Source organism: Rhineura floridana, chromosome 5, assembly GCF_030035675.1.
Source record: "Rhineura floridana isolate rRhiFlo1 chromosome 5, rRhiFlo1.hap2, whole genome shotgun sequence".
NCBI classification, from domain to species: Eukaryota; Metazoa; Chordata; class Lepidosauria; order Squamata; family Rhineuridae; genus Rhineura; species Rhineura floridana.
The window spans coordinates 114,101,691-114,118,260 of NC_084484.1; the positions used below are offsets into that span (position 1 = coordinate 114,101,691).

General features: G+C 40.5%; 1 protein-coding gene across 3 annotated transcripts in view; it reads left to right on the forward strand.

Annotated features, from left to right (window-relative positions):
* The window catches only part of SAMSN1 (SAM domain, SH3 domain and nuclear localization signals 1), a 153,134-nt gene that overhangs the window by 125,688 nt on the left and 10,876 nt on the right, over positions 1 to 16,570 (forward strand). For all 3 annotated transcript variants that reach the window (XM_061629497.1, XM_061629495.1, XM_061629494.1), the window contains 3 exons: positions 1,687 to 1,825; positions 8,972 to 9,123; positions 12,140 to 12,346. In XM_061629497.1, coding sequence (XP_061485481.1) covers positions 1,687 to 1,825; positions 8,972 to 9,123; positions 12,140 to 12,346 — 498 coding nt within the window. The remainder of the gene's footprint in view (positions 1 to 1,686; positions 1,826 to 8,971; positions 9,124 to 12,139; positions 12,347 to 16,570) is intronic.

Sequence of the window (16,570 nt, forward strand, 5' to 3'; positions counted from 1 at the left end):
AATGTTTTAATGTATTTGTATGTTTTTATTTTGTACGTCGCCCAGAGTGGCTGGACAGCCAGCCAGATGGGTGACTAATAAATTTAATAAATAAATAAATAAATAATAAAAAGTAACCATGTTAGCCCATAAGAAAACCCTTCAAACTCCACCATTTGTTGCTCCAATTAAAATGTCACAAAAATATGGCAAGATTTCCAGTTCTCCAGAGCTCTTCATCAGGCAAGATGTTACACAAAATAAGGGGTGAGGGGGATGAGGAAAAATAAAAAACACAACCATTCAGCTAGATGTTGTAGCTGTGAGGCCAGTTGGTAAACTCAGTTCCAAGATGGAGATCGCAAGCTGAATTAGTCCCTCCTGGATGCATCAGATACTAGGTTACACACCTAGGATTCTGTGATAAAGAAGCAATGCTGCTCCCCATCTCTGAGAAAGTAAAGTCTGTCTTGTAACTCAGGCAGAAGCTGTAGCAAATTTTAGATGAATCCAAGTGTCTGTTCAAAAATGACTCTTTTATTTTCCTTTGCCTGTTATCCAATTACTACCTACAATGAAGAATTTGCAGGGCTCAAAATGGCTAGGATTTATTTTAAAAGTTGGAGTGTCACAATTCAAACTTTTTTTTTAAATGCTCTATTTTGTGAAAGCTAGTTTTTATAGCATTGACATACATGTTTGTCCCTTGAATTCTGAAAATGAAATTATTCTAAAACGGACAGCAGTTGCCCAGAGATTGACAGAGAGGAGTGAACATTTTACCAGGTAATGGGAATTGTGTCTCATCTGCCGAAATTGCTTTCATTTTAGGTAGCCTTACTCTCTTCTGAGTTACCATATTTGTTTAGTAAGTAAGCTCTCTCTCTCTCTCTCTCTCTCTCTCTCTCTCTCTCATCTACTGAAGGAATCCCAGCTCCTTTTAGAGATGGGTAGAACCAGCTGATTCCACTTTGATAACGTTTGGTGAACTTTAGTCAGCAGGAGCCTTTTGCTCCATTCCGCAATACATTCTGAGATCCAGGGTCCTCCTGCTGCTTGTAAACTTGCTCGATTGCAGTAGATTTTGACCAGCTTTGACCATCCAGACATGCACAAAGGTTTACTGATTTGGCATAACAGAATGAGATTGCTTTATCCTAGCACGGCCTGTTTGTGCGGCTATCTGGCAGTGCAGGGCTTATAATATCAGGGAAGCTTTGAAACATTGGTGCACTTAAGACAGGACTTTAGGGCAGAAGCCAAAGAACCCACTAAGCAGAATGAACAGGAGAGCCTCCAAATGCAAAACAGGAGGGATGGCTTGCCACATTTTAAAGTAAATGAAGTAATGCACATTACCATCTAAAGGGGGTGGGGGAGAGTCATAAGACCATTGTCCAACATATAAAATAATCTAAGTGTACCACTGTTTCGGAATAAACCTTCTAGATTTGATTCCCATTCAGTTTCGCTGCTGGTTCACTGCCGTTGATTTATTTTAAGGACATCCACATTTCCCAAAAGGATTTGGAATTTGTGATGCATGATTTGGTGGAACTAGTCCTACTTAAGTACAGTAGGCGATTGACTAAATTGCATTATATCTTTTGGCCCTGATATTCTGCTTAAGTGAACATATTAATTGTCAAAAGTATGCATGAAACATGTTCCTTTTATTTACCAACATTTTTTGTTGTTGTTCTAAAGAATGAAGAAGGAAAAGACGGTTCCTGTTCTAATAGGCACAGTGATCCGGGTGGAGGATCAAGCACTGAGAAGGTCTCTCTAAAAGCCAGCGACTCCATGGATAGTCTCTATAGTCTCAATAGTGGCCAGAGCTCATCAAGTAAGTACAAATTAATGATATTCTGAGGAATATATTTTTAATGGCTGGAAACAATCATGAGAACATAAGAACACCAGTAGGCTTAAAGTAGGAACCAAATTCAGTTGCAACCATTGACCTCGATCTTAACTTCCTTTCACGTTCATGCAGTGGGGCTTTCCAGGTTTCGATTTCCATTTGGAGCCCCTGAAAATCTGCTCCAGTGCACAGGGGGAGGGATCTTTGGGAAGAGGGTAGGAGCAGGTGGGTGCAGACACAAGGTGAGTTGGTGGAAATCACTCCCTCCCCTCCTTACATGAACAACTAAAATCCAAGCCATTGGGTTGTATCCAGTGATGGCTTTGCCTTACAGAAAGCTCTTCCACTCACACTTCAGGACACCTAATTTTTGCCAATGTGTCTACCTAGTGCAGCCCTCCATGCCGTATCACACTCTGTTCCAGAAGGTCTCACAAGCCTCTGGAGCAGCTTTTTTGGGGGGGGGGGAAGGGGAGCATGCTTAAGGTGGCAGGGAGCTCCGCAAAAATCAGGTATCCTGATTTGCACTACTGTAACTACTTTCATGCTAAGGCAAAGCTGCAACTGGATACAACCCAGTGTCTTTTCTTGAACAGTTTACATTTTATAATTCAATATATTAGAATATTTAATTGTAATAACAGTTTTAGCATTTATACAGCAAAGAACTTCACTTATATTATTTCAGCCTTTACAACAGCCCTATAAAAGTAGCTCAGTTTTATTATCCCTGTATTTCAGACATGGGGCTGAAAGGTATCGGCTTAGAATCATAGAAGAGCAGAGTCAGAAGGGGCCCATAAGGCCATCGAGTCCAACCCCCAGCTCAGTGCAGGAACCCAACTTAAAGCACACCTGACAGGTGCCTGTCCAGCTGCCTCTTGAAGGCCTCCAGTGCCCTGAAGGCTGTCATGTGCCTTTGCTGCCGAAGAGGACCTCTCCTTCTTATGCCTCTTATGGCATTTCAATCACACATGGCACCATCTAGTGAGAAGGCAAGGTCCTGAACTATTTCAGAGTAGATACATGACCACCTCACCTACAGGAAGCCTCTCACAGAATCACAGAGGAGTAGAGTTGGAAGGGGGCCATAAGACCATTGAGTCCGACCCTCTGCTCAATGCAGGAACCCAACTTAAAGCATACTCGACAGGTGCCTGTCCAGCTGCCTCTTGAAGGCCTCCAGTGTTAGAGAGCCCACCACCTCCCTGGGTAATTGGTTCAATTGTCGTACCACTCTAACAGCTAGGAAGTTTTTCCTGATGTTCAGTCGAAATCTGGCTTCCTGCAACTTGAGCCCATTATTCCGTGTCCTGCACTCTGGGATGATCAAGAGGTCCTAGCCCTCCTCTGTGTAACAACCTTTCAGGTACTTGAAGAGTGTTGTCATATCTCCCCTCCTCTTCTCTTCTCCAGGCTAAACATGCCCAGTTCTTTCAGTCTCTCCTCATAGGGCTTTGTTTCCAGTCCCGTAATAATCTTCGCTGCCCTATTCTGAACCTGTTCCAGTTTGTCTGCATCCTTCATAAAGTGCAGTGTCCAGAACTGGACGCAGTACTCAAGACAAGGCCTAACCAGTGCCGAATAGAGAGGAACCAATACTTCATGTGATTTGGAAACTATGCTTCTGTTAATGCAGCCTAAAATAGCATTTGTCTTTTTTGCAGCCAGATTGCACTGTTGACTCATATTCAGCTTGTGATCAACAACAATTCCAAGATCCTCCTTGCATGTTGTAGGGTGGAATATAAATTAAATAAATAGTGTTGCTGAGTTAAATATCCCCCATCTTATAACTGTGCGCTTGGATTCTTTTTCCTCGGTGTATAATGTTGCACTTATCCCTGTTAAATGTCATTCTGTTATTTTCAGCCCAATGCTCCAACCTATCAAGATCACTTTGAATTTTATTTCTGTCCTCCAGGGTATTAGCAAGCCCTCCCAATTTTGTATCATCTGCAAATTTGATAAGCATTCCCTGCACCTCCTCATTCAAGTCATTAATAGAAATGCAGGACTGAGCCCAGCAGTACCCTGCTCATTACCTCCCCTCAGTTTGAGGAGGAATCATTGATTACCACTCTTTGAGTACAATTCTGTAGCCAACTGTGGATCCACCTGATGGTTGTTCCGTCCAGCCTACATTTAGCTAGCTTGCCAATCAGAATATCATGGGGCACTTTGTCAAAAGCTTTGCTGAAGTTGACATATATTATGTCCACAACATTGCCCAAGATAAGTTAACGAGTTCCAGGCCAAGGTAAGATTTAGGCCAAGGATTTACCTGCTCACAACCCAAACTTGTCCAGTGGTAGTCATACTCAGAGTAAACCTACTGAAATTAATGTACAGGTCTATTAATTTCAGTTTAACTACTCTGAGAAGAATTTAGTTGGATAAGTTGTCTTTGTTATTTAATAACAGTAAATTTGTTTGAAATGTTTTCAGTGAAACATGTTATTTATCATTAATGTGTTTGGCTTTTGTGAAAATTAATTATGAGAGAACTGCTTTTTCCAGAAGAAATATTTTTATAAGCTTCATTTATTTTTCAAACTAAGACACATTTACACTTCAGTCCACCGTTCTTGCTGTTGTAAATAGTAGCTAACATGCAATAAGCTGAAGAGGACATGAGACTGAAAACAAGAAAAGGCCCAGTTTTCCTTTAAAAAACAACAACCAGAAATTGATAGCAGTGGGGATTAATCCTTAGTAAGTGTGTTTAGGATTGCAGCTGCAATCTTTTGTCTTGCATTGCACATCAGTAAAAAGTGTGTCCTAGGACATATTCAACCTGATAGTTAGTACACATAAAAATATGGATGAACTAGTATCTGGTGGGTGACAATGCTCAAATGGGAGGCACTGATACATATTTTGCTATCAAATGCTTTCACAGACAACTTCTTATGTAAGGTTTTATACTGTCATTCTGTCTAACAGAATTGATTAATGACACCAAAGAATCCCATTTTAGTCTTTTGAGCTAAAATGTAATTCCATTATAAAACAGAATTGTTCACTGACATATCCATTCAGTTTTCATTTCCTAGGTCTAGATTAACCACATTTCCAAAGAGACATGGCTTCTGTCCATTTAAGTGCTCAAAACAGGGCAATATTCTGCAGGCACTATTTTCCCCCTAACTCAGTGGTTCCCAACCTGGGGAGTCACAAGGTCATCCCAGGGGGGTTGCAAAGAGCCAAGAGAAGAATTATTTACTCATTCTAAAAACATAATTAATGGCTTGTCTGTGCACCACCAACTTGTGAGCCTGCACTGCATATGCATGCAGCCGCTTCTGCCTCCCCTTCCTTCCAGCTGACAGTCAGTTTCCACCACACAGAGTTGAGCAGCACAGCACTCGAGCGAGTACATGAGCTTAATCAAGCGCCAGCACCTTCCTCCCACCTTTTGTCAGCAGCAGTGAGAGAAGATCAATTGAGCTGATTGGCTCTGGCTTAGAGACAGAGGGACCCTGGGAGGGGGCCACCTACCAAAAAAGTAATGGGACAGAGTCCCAGAGCATCCCCCCATGAATACACACCTGGGCACTCATTAATAATTCATTGTATAGTTAACTTATTGTACAATGTATACATGTCTACTCAGAAATCTCTTCATATTTAATGGGGCTTACTCCCAGGTAAATCAAATTGCAGTAATCAGACCAGACTAAGATTCTGTTGATGCTTTGAAGTTGTACTACTTGGGGGGAGGATGGGGACATGGGGCTTTATAATACAAAGTTGCAGCATTCTGGTTAAAGGAAGTAAGATATCATATATGTAATACAAGGACTTAGGCTGCAATCCTAGCCAGGTTTACTCAGAAGTAAGTCCTATAGAATTCAATGGAGCAACTGCCATAGGAGGTAAGTTAGGCTGAGAGTTAGTGGCTGACCCAAGGCAGTAAGTGAGAAAAAAAGATGGGTAGTTTTAAAAAGTTGAAATTGCACATGTTCCTTGTATTTTTGTTGCTGTTTATCAAAGCTTTGAGTGTGTTTGTATACAGTTGTACATTTTCATTTCAAATATTTTTTAAATATTTTAAAATATGTTAAGTTGCCCAAATTTTGTTGTTTTTACTCTTGAGTTTTTTGCATGGCTTTGGGTTGGCACTGGGAGATAGCAGGACCCTTGAGCCTTTAGCTGTTGTATGGCAGGCAGAGATTAAACAGAAATTAAACCTTTCTAATAGGGAAATAAAATTATGGAGAAAGCTTCATCTGTTGACATTCTGTCTGTTGGACATATTATTATTATTGTCATATGAAGCTTCCTGAGCTGAGTGCTGAAGAGGAGGCATTGCTGTATACACGTGGAACACTTAAAACCAGAGTCCAAATGCCCTGGCGTCAGCCACTCTGGGTAGTTTACTTTTATCTCCTTCCTTTCATTTCCTTCAATATTTGTTAAAAGTTGTTTATGTTGCCATAACCTGCCCTGGGACCTTCTGGTGAAGGGCAAATAATAAATATCATCATCATCATATTTGTTGCGATGAATAAAAAGTGACATTATTTAATGCTTCATTATGTATTTTTTCAATTAACAGACTAAAATACAACAAAATATGTGGGGGGCATGTAAGTTTTTGAGGTTACAAAGGGGGTCCCATACTCATAACGCTTGGCAACCACTTCAGCAATGAGCTCATACAGATAACCTAACTTACCCAGAAGTGAGCTCTCCTACTCAGGATAGACAGGCCATCTCTGTTTTGTTTTTATTTAAAGATGTCTCCCCACCAAACATGACTCCATGGAAAAGCTAATAACAGTATGTAAAAGGACTGTACAACCAATGTAAAACCAACATCTAACAAAATTGCATGTATAAACAACACATCACATACACAACATGAAGCAGCAAAGCAAAGAAGCTGTCCATCATATTTTAAATACATATACCAATGCCAGCTGATATAAACAAGACCAATTGGAATAAGATAGTCTAAAGGTAAAAACTGAGTTGACTTGGTGGTCCTTTTGAGGAAGGATGTTCAACAATGAGAATGCCACTACAGAAAAGGTCCTGCTCTTTGTTGTCATTATGATAGCCCATTACAAAGACAGAACAAGGCATTCTTAGATGATGGGGGGGAGGGGTTTGCAGGAGACAAGATTGCAGGTATGGCTACTACTGCCCTACTTTTTCCCAGTTTCCAATGCACACCCTCATCTCCTGACAGCTGGCAGGAGAAAACATATGTTCTTGTTTCAGCAGGAGGAGGACAGGGTGAGGAAAGAAGTCACTGGACTAAGGAAGCTATGGCTGCATCCCCTTTTGTGGGGACAGTGTTGTTTTTAGAATCATCATGACGTGGCAGCCATATTTATTCTTCTCCCATGTGTAGTTCAACAACCTCATAAAGGGAAACAATTTTCTTGTTTCATTATCTGTTCTGTAGGGAAAAAATCAAGATGCTGCTGCTGTTATCTAAAGCATATTGAATATTTCAGTGCTTGCTCAAATGTGCTGATGCAGGATTCATCAGATGACAAAATGACAGAAATCTTGAAAGTAAAACTTTCCTCTCCCTCTTCGATGTGTAATTCTTTTGAAGCTCTGCATCTAATGCATTCTAAGACATCCCCAGGAAAATATTATCCTTCTTTGTCTGAATAAAGAAACATTCAACAGATTATTGTTGTACATAATATATTAACACACATTATTCGTTTTTGGCCATTTTATTTCACTGAGCCCTGAAGAAAATCTAGGCTGTTGTCTTCACAGCACTCTGATGGTATTTACACTGAACCAAACTGTTGATCTCTTAGCACATCATCACAAATAAGGATTATCCTGCAACATATGTTAATTACATGAGGCATGTTCCAGCCAGGTTTAGCACTGCTAAATCTCATGGACTGAATTCAATAGAACTATTAAGTTTACTCTTGGCTGAAATGCATCTACTCCATAGAACAGCCTTTCCCAACCAGTGTGCCTCCAGATGCTGTTGGACCACAACTCCCATCAGCCTCAGCCAGCATTGCCAATGGTCAGGAAAGATGGGAATTGTGGTCCAACAACATCTGGAGGCACACTGGTTGGGAAAGGCTGCCATAGAATGTTTATAGAATATTTACAGAATGTTTACAGAAGGTATTTATTGGGATGTGCATTGGATTTGAGTGAGTCCCAAATCCTAACCCTAAGTGGGGTGCCTCAGAAGGATTGTGGACTTGTCAGAAGTGAAGTGAGATCTCTACAAGGTGGCACAAATGAATTTGAGACCCCTACAATACCTTGTGGCACCTTGGTGACCCAGACATCAAAAAAATCCTACAGACAAGCATCTGCTAAAAGTGAAAATTGTGTCACCATATAAGGAATCATACCAAGATGGAGTGATGGGGGGGAAGGAGAGAAAATATCAGAGTAGTGAGAAAGTGGAGGGAACACTTGTAATCAGAATGAATTAGTTTACCTGGAAAGCAAATCTCTTTTAGTTCTTCTCACCTAAAAAGTCAACTTTAAATGTGCCTATCATAAAGGCCTCTGGACTTATATGTCTGTAGTTTGGCAGGTTTCTTACTCAGGGGTACCTCTCTCATGTCTACAATGTTTTATCCTCCTCCAAACTGTAACAGCTATCCTTGCAGGAAAGCCACTGCAGCTTTCCTTTTGAAATTTGGCAGGATTCATGTCCTCCCAGGGATGGAATGTGCCTGCAAATTTCATTCAATTCTGTTGAAAAAGAAAAAAGTTACAATTTCCTTTTTTTGGGGGGGAAGTCAAATTTTAAAGGTGCACAGCACAAAATACGTTAGATCTATTTGCCTGTAATTTGGCTGGATTTATCCATTCTGAAAGGGTTAGTGTGCCTACAAATATCCAATTGTGTCAAAAGGGGGAAAAAGTTACAATCTCCATAAAATTGAATTGGGATAGGATGAAGTGGACTCTGATGGGCCTTGTCTCAGATCATGGTGGGCTGTTTTCCAAAGTGCTGACTTGGAGTCAGAATCAAATCTTGTGATTGGTGCACACTTTTAGTGATTTTTTCTGTTTAATGATATCTTTCAAATTATTTCATGTTCAAACTCTTTTGGCTTCATATGGTATCCATCTTAAATGCTATGGAAGAGTGACCATTCATATTACTTCTTACAGGTGGGGTAACTAGTTGTTCAGATGGGACAAGCAACAGGGACAGCCTGAGGCTTGATGATGAAGTACCTTATACTGGACCATTCTGTGGCAGAGCCAAAGTACACACAGACTTCACACCAAGTCCTTATGACACAGATTCTCTCAAAATCAAGGTGAGACAACAATTAGATTTGCTTTATTTTAGTCTCTTTTTATAGAAGAATAAGTCTTGCTGAAGAAGAACTAGCAAGGTCTCTACACAGGTGGGTCCTGTCTAACTTTCCTTTTAGAATTCTTTGAGAGTATCAATAAGCATGTGGAATGGGTTGATCTGATAGATGTGTGCTTTCAAAAACCTTTTGATATAATCTGTCACCAGAGACACTTGAGTAAGCTTAGCAGTCATGGGATAAAAAGACAGTAACTGCTTAAAGAACAGGAAGCAGAGAATAGGAATAAATGGAAGTTCTCACAATGGAGGGAGGTAAGTGGGGGCACACAGGGATCTGTGCTTTTTAACTTGTTCATTATTTATCTGAAGTTAGGGGTGAGCAGTGTGATGGCCAAGTCTGCTGATGACACCAAATTGTTCAGGGTGCTTAAAAAAAACAAAATAATTTTGGGGAGCTCCAAAAGGATATCTCCAAACTAGGTGAATGGGCATTAAAATGGCAAATGTGGCTTAATATATGCAAGTGTCAAGTGATGCACATTAGTGTAAAGCAATCTTAACTTCACCTACACACTCATGGGATCTGAACTGGCAGTGACTGATCAGAAAAGAGGTCTTGGGTCGTGATGGATAGCTGGATGAAAATGTTGACCCAGTTATGCGGCAGCTATGAAAAAGGTTAGTCCCATATCAGGTATTGTTAGGAAAAGGATTGAAAATAAAACTTAAGATATCATAATGCTGTTGTACAAATCCATGGCAAGCCCACACTTGGAATACTGTGTATAGTTGTGATCACCTCACCTCACTTCAGAAAGGATACTATAAAATTGGAAAAAGTGCAGAAAAGGGCAACTAAAATGTTCAAGGGGCTGAGGAAAGATTACAACATTTGGGAATTTGTAGTTCAGACAAAAGGTGGATAAGGGGGAACATGATGGTGGCATATATATGATTATGCATGGTGTGGAGAAAGTGCAAAGGAAGAAATTTGCTGGATGCTGGGCTGGATGGTCTGATCTAGTAGCAACAAGCAGAGCTGCATGGGTGGGGCTGCCGGTTACCAAGAGAGGGGGGCAAGCCTGCTGGCCACTACTGGTCTGAACTTGCAGGGCTCTTCTTATGTTCCCATAAAGTTTTTACCTTACGCTTTTTTGTCTGACCAAAAAGACATAACTAATATATTTTTTTCAGGTTTCTTTTCTAGTCTCGCTTCACATTGTGCTGCCTAACATTCTGCTGTAGTATGAGTTGAGTTATGGCTGTGGAGGGTAGCATGGGGAAGGGTGTTTCACTTTTCCATATTAGCAGAGACAAGGTAATGTCTCATGCCCATGTTTTCTGCAGTGTGGGGTGTGATTAAGTGCTGATTTGCTACTAGGAGCACACTGGAGATATAATTTGAGTCCCAGGGGAAAGGAGGGCCTGCCTAGGTTGTCAGTTTTTACTGGAGCGTAACACTGATATGCTCTCTGTTGAAGTGGTTGGAGGGGAAACCAATAGCTCCTCCAAAACTACAATAATGTAATGCACATGTTCCAGAAAATGGGACATAGTACTTGCCTAACAGACATGTTTGGATCAAGTCACATTTGGTAAGCCACATACAGTGTTAACTTCATTGGCCTAAATCCAAATGTGCCTTACAACAGCAGAAAGTCACTTCCATTTGTACAAGGAGGTGGAAATTCTCCTTTATTCTTGCAGTGCCCCCCACACACATCCCATTATGCTTCTGGGGGTCTACCAGTCATGAAGGGCAGATTTAGGGGGTACACAGAGCTACAGCAGAAAAAGTGAGGTGAGAAAGCACTGTGTCTTCTATCTTGAGTGGAATTTCATTCAAAGAAGCTGGGATCCAAGCCTTTTGAAATGTCTTTTTGTGATGAAGAAACTGGTGAAATTTGCTGGGCAATTCATTGTCCTTTTGCTTGGCACTTGTTTGAAACAATTACCTTCTGCGTTTTTGCATATTTTGTTGTTGCTCTGTTTTATTTTTTACTACTTGCCTAATAGACATGTTTGGATCAGAATGCTTTGAGTCTGAACAAAAAACATAGTTGTGATGTTTTCCTGTTTTAATTGTGGTAATGATGCTTCATGTACCAGAGGGGTCTGAAGTCTCAAGTCTGACACATTAGAAATGTACAAACATACGAGTTACATTTTATATTGATCATATTTCCCCTCTGTATAACTGCATATCCTGGGGGGTGGGGGTAGATTACACCAGCATTGGAAATGACCATATCAGTTGTCCTGTCACCAGTGGAGATTGGTGGCTCTCATGTCAGTGAAGCAGTGAATCCACTCCGGATTTTAGTCTGACTTTCAGACCAGTGGAGATTGGTGGCTCTCATGTCAGTGAAGCAGTGAATCCACTCCGGATTTTAGTCTGACTTTCAGACCAGCGGAGACTGGTGGCTCTCATGTCAGTGAAGCAGTGAATCCACTCTGGGTTTTAGTTTGACTTTCAGACTTTACTGGAATGGTGTGAAAAATAGCTGTGCTACAGCAGTTCCCAAATGTCAATTAACATATGAAATTAATATATGAGTTGGACCATTTTTGTCCATCCTTTCCTATCTGAGGTAGGTGTTCTTTTTTATAAAATGAGCTCTCCTTCTTTATTTTTACCAAATGTACATAAATACTTGAGCTGACTCTGATTTCCTAGCTCTGTTAACTCTGTTTTTGATCATTTGACCTATGAAGTATGCTTTAATTAAAAATGTAAACAAACAAACAAAATACGAACAAGCAAACAATTAGTCTACAGTTACCTGACACTTTTTAGGGGGAGGGTTAACGGGTTCTTGTTATTGTTTTTCTTGTCAGAAATGTAATGTGAAATCCAAAGTATGTAATTTTGGAATCCAAAGTTTGTAAAGTTTACTTATATTTTGGAAAATCATAAATATTTTTTTAAAAAAAACTGAGAGACTGATGTTGTGCATCACACAAATAATCTGTAATATTTTCAGAGTGTAATTTTGTTTTTCTGCTTCTTCTTCCAGAAAGGAGATATCATTGACATCATCTGTAAAACCCCAATGGGTATGTGGACGGGACTGCTAAACAACAAGGTGGGAAATTTCAAATTCATTTATGTGGATCTTATTACAGAAGAGGAATCTGTACCTAGAAAGATAAAGCCCCACAAGAGGAGTAAAAGGGTGAAGCCTACTTCTCTTCAAGAATTCTTGAATCAACTCAATCTCCAGGTTGGTAAAACTCAAAATTATATTTGGTGTGCTTTTGCATATCTTTATTGTTCTTAAGCTCAAAACTGCTGCTTCAGACCTTACCTTGCTTTGGGAGCCACAAACAAGTTTTGTGTAGTCTTTGGATGAAATGGATAATTCCTTTGACCTCTGGGATCAAACTGCTCCATTTATTAGGCAGCTTTCAAATGATCACCTACTATAGGTTGGTTGCATATATGTAGCCAGATAATTAGCCCGTTATCAAATAAGTGCCAATCCGGTATTGAGGAGGGACTAAATAAATCCCCTGCTTCCCCTCCCAAAGATTTGTTTGATGCTATCACTGATTATCTGACTCACAGGGAAAAGTGTGATATAAACTAACTAAAATGTATGGACGATAATCTCAGCTATCCTTACCACAGGGCTAGGGAACCTGTGATCTTCCAGATATTACTGGACTCAACTTCTACTGTCTCTGACCATTGGCCATGCTAGCCTGGTGGATCAGCCCAGTGACCCATCTAGTCCAGCATCCTGCTCTTATAGTGGCCAATCAGATGCCTACGGAAAACCTGCAAGCAGGACACGAGCAAAAGGGTACTCTCCCTTCCTGCGGTCTCCAGCAACTGGTATTCAGAAGCATACTGACTCTGACAGTTGTCCTTTTCTGAATCTTTTTTAGTGCTTTCAATGCTTAGGAAAATACTATATAAATATCAAGTTGCTTTTTATCATCTGGGACATCAAGTTGACATCATCTAGCAACCAAGTCTAAGACCTAGGCAAGAACCTCAGCCAAGGCTGAGAGAGAGCAGTTAAGGCTAATGAGAGAGTTTATAGGTGAGATTAAACTGTATACTGGGACTGTTACTGTGGCACACCTCAGCAATTAACAACTATGCTGCACTTGCTGCTTCTAAATGGCCCTGGTGTCTAATTCTCAGTAGTTCAAGTGAGTGCATAGAGAAAAAAGAAAGATCAGTTCACAGCTTGCCTTTTTATTTTACCTTACTATAAGCCAAGAATTAATAGAAAGAAGCTCTTGAAGATTCAGCTCAGATCTCAGAATGGGTCAGAAATGGCTTTGCATCCGCTGTCCTCCTGCTCCTATTTCAGTGCCATCAGGCAAGTGAAAGTGTGGCACATTATGTTTCAGTTTAGCTTGACAGCAAGCACATATACCAATGGTCTAACTCATGTGTGAGAAGGCTTTTTTCTTTTTGCCCAGTAGTAATTCAGTAAGAGCTTGCTTTGAATTAACATGCCTAGAGTCTGATACCAGCATTTCCCATCTTGAAGCAGTAATTCCTTTGATGAGCCTGACAGTTGTATACTTACTATTTAGTTCATAAAAATCCTTCACTCCATTTTCTTTATCACTAGAGAATGGTTTGTAACTGATTTTAATGTAGTACCTAGGGTATATAAAGTTTACAGATGTACTATTGGCCTGCATAAACAATAAAGTATTGTAGTAATAATGCTTCACGGTTACAGTACCATTGTCAGATGTTAATTATTCCTCTTAACCTTGCACTACAAGATACATAAATTAATTTTTGTCACGTGCACAGGCTTCAGAAATGTATGCCTATAAATGTACAGCATATAACAAAATCAAATGTATGTCTATGCTACTGTGCTTTATGTTGTGCAGAAATGCAGTGCTGCTTGAAATGGCATACTCATAAATTATACTGTTGACATTATTTTCCCTACAAACTAGATATAAATATTTCTTTGTATAATAATGTTGGAAATTTGTTTGAAAACCTCAGCAAAGGGGAATGTAAATCAATTGTAAAGTAGGAGGAAAAAGTCTTTAGAGGTTTAGGTTTGCCCCAGTGAAGATGTTGAATCTTTCACTGAAATTGTAGATATATAAAAGAAAGAAAGAAAGAAAGAAAGAAAGAAAGAAAGAAAGAAAGAAAGAAAGAAAGAAAGAAAAGGTTTGGATGCATTTCTAAAAACTTGGGCATAATCTTGCCAAATGTATGTGTGACGGTCCTTCCCCGGCTCTCCCTGTCAGGTTCCAACCTGCTCTTGGCTACTGCCTGTCACTAGGCACCACCAGGGACTCCACCAGTCCGGACCGTCCTTTTTTATGGTTTCTCTCTCCGCTCTAGCATTGACCTCACCAGATCCCCCTGCTAGGCAGCACCACCAGTCACGTTCTATAACCAGTATCCCCAGAGACTCTGCCTGAGTCTCTCTCAATCAGGTTACCTCTGTGACTGCGTGCTCAAGCTGTCCCACTCCCTTTGTATCAATGCAGATACATATATTTCTGATTTGCTCTGAATACTTGTGGTGTTATTCTTCCCTTCCCCGCTGCCACCATTTGTTATCCTTCAGCCTTGGTATTTACCTTACCCTCCCTTCTGGTCTGTGAAACCCCAGCCAAGGATCAGGCCTTTGGTAAACCAAAAGTATTTATTAAATAACAAAGATAACAAGATTACTTTAAAAGACACTTAAGCATATGGTTTCATCTATTCCTGAGGTACTGGTCTTAGTATTAATCCGAACTCCACACTCTCCTCTCATAAACCCACCAAAACAACCCACTACCATCCACCTCACATCCACCTTCCACCTCACATCCACCTTCCACCTCACATCCACCTTCCACCTCACATCCACCCAGATTTACCTGACATCCTTCCATTTATACTGTCAGCCATTTTAAACATTCAGCCAATCATCAAGCATTCTACTGCCCATTCACTCCCCCCTCCTCTTTCATTCCACTTACCATGTATCTCCTATACAAACAGCACTTACCATATATACACTAATAGAGGAACATCACAGTATGCACTTCTAAGTAGGAGTGTGCAAAATATTCTAACAAATCCTGAAGTAAGAACTGAAGTGGGGGCACTTCAGACAGATTCTGGGCTTTGTCCAAGCTGAAACAGGATCTCTCTGAAGCATTCTAAACCAAATAAGAAATCACTGAAGCACTTCAGGGCACTTCAGAGATTTGATGTTTTAAAAAATGCTGCTGACAGCATGCCTGCAAAAATTAAAACCATTATCACCAAGCTTGTCAGATAAGGGAAACACCAGAGTGGGAAGAGGGAGAGCTCTGACTGATAAGCCTAGCTTCTAATCAGAAGGAATGAATTTACCAGATATCACCAATGATCACCACAGTGCTTTGGGGGAAGGGAGGGAGGTTGATGTATCGCCTTGTTCATGCCTGTTCTGCTCTCTTTGCTAGTTCTGCTGGGGGTACTTGATTGGGAAATGTTAAGCATTCAGATCCCCCTGCCTTTGTGCCACTTGCCCCTACATCCACTCCAGCAAACAGAGCTTTACACTTACCTTCTGTGACTTATGGCACCAAACATAAGCCTGAAGTCCATGTTTTTTTTCTTTTATATGTATACACTGTGTTCTCTGTTTGTACTGTAATGGCCATTGGCTACAAACAATAAAACTTGGCAGACTGACACAAGCCTGAAGCTGTCCCCCCCCCCGTTCATCATAACTCTGTAGCCCCTGCCCTCACCCTTGTGAAATTTATCAGGTTACTCTACAATGTAGGCCATTTTGCTGCCACGAAACCGTAGGAAGGGATGCTAAGCCCTTTTAATTCCTTCCATCACCATCCTCAGATAAAATCAATTTTGAATGTTCCTAGCACAAAAACCCCTGAACCTATTTGTCTGCAATCTGGCAGGTTTCTTAGCTAAGGGAACCTCTCTCATCTCAGCAATTTTCAGACCAATTGCCCACAAAACACTGGGTGGTGGTGGTGGTTCACTGATTGCTTTTTTACACATTCTAAAACTGTAACATCTGCCCTTGAGGCTATCCTTCTGAGGTTTGGCAGGATTTAAACCTTAAAGAGGGCATGACCTTGCCTGTAAATTTCATCCAGTTCAGAAGATTTTTTTAAAAGTTACAGATGTTTCCCTTTCAAAAAAACAAATTTTGTGCCCAGCACAAAAGCCCCTGGACTTATTTGCCTATAGTTTGGCAGACCTAAACCACTCTAGTGGGGCTACTATGTCTCCAAGTGTCATCTACCTCTGTCAAAAGGAATAGAAGTTATAGCCATTTTTACATGTCCCAACAGTGAATGAAGCAGTGGAAAACTACCAACCTCATGTCATATCAGAAAAGGCAGGCTATTTTCTGAAGTGCCAAATCAAGATGTGAACTGAATATTGTGCTCAGTGCACACCCCTAAACACCCACACAGAGAGAGCTTTATGACCTAAATTGTGT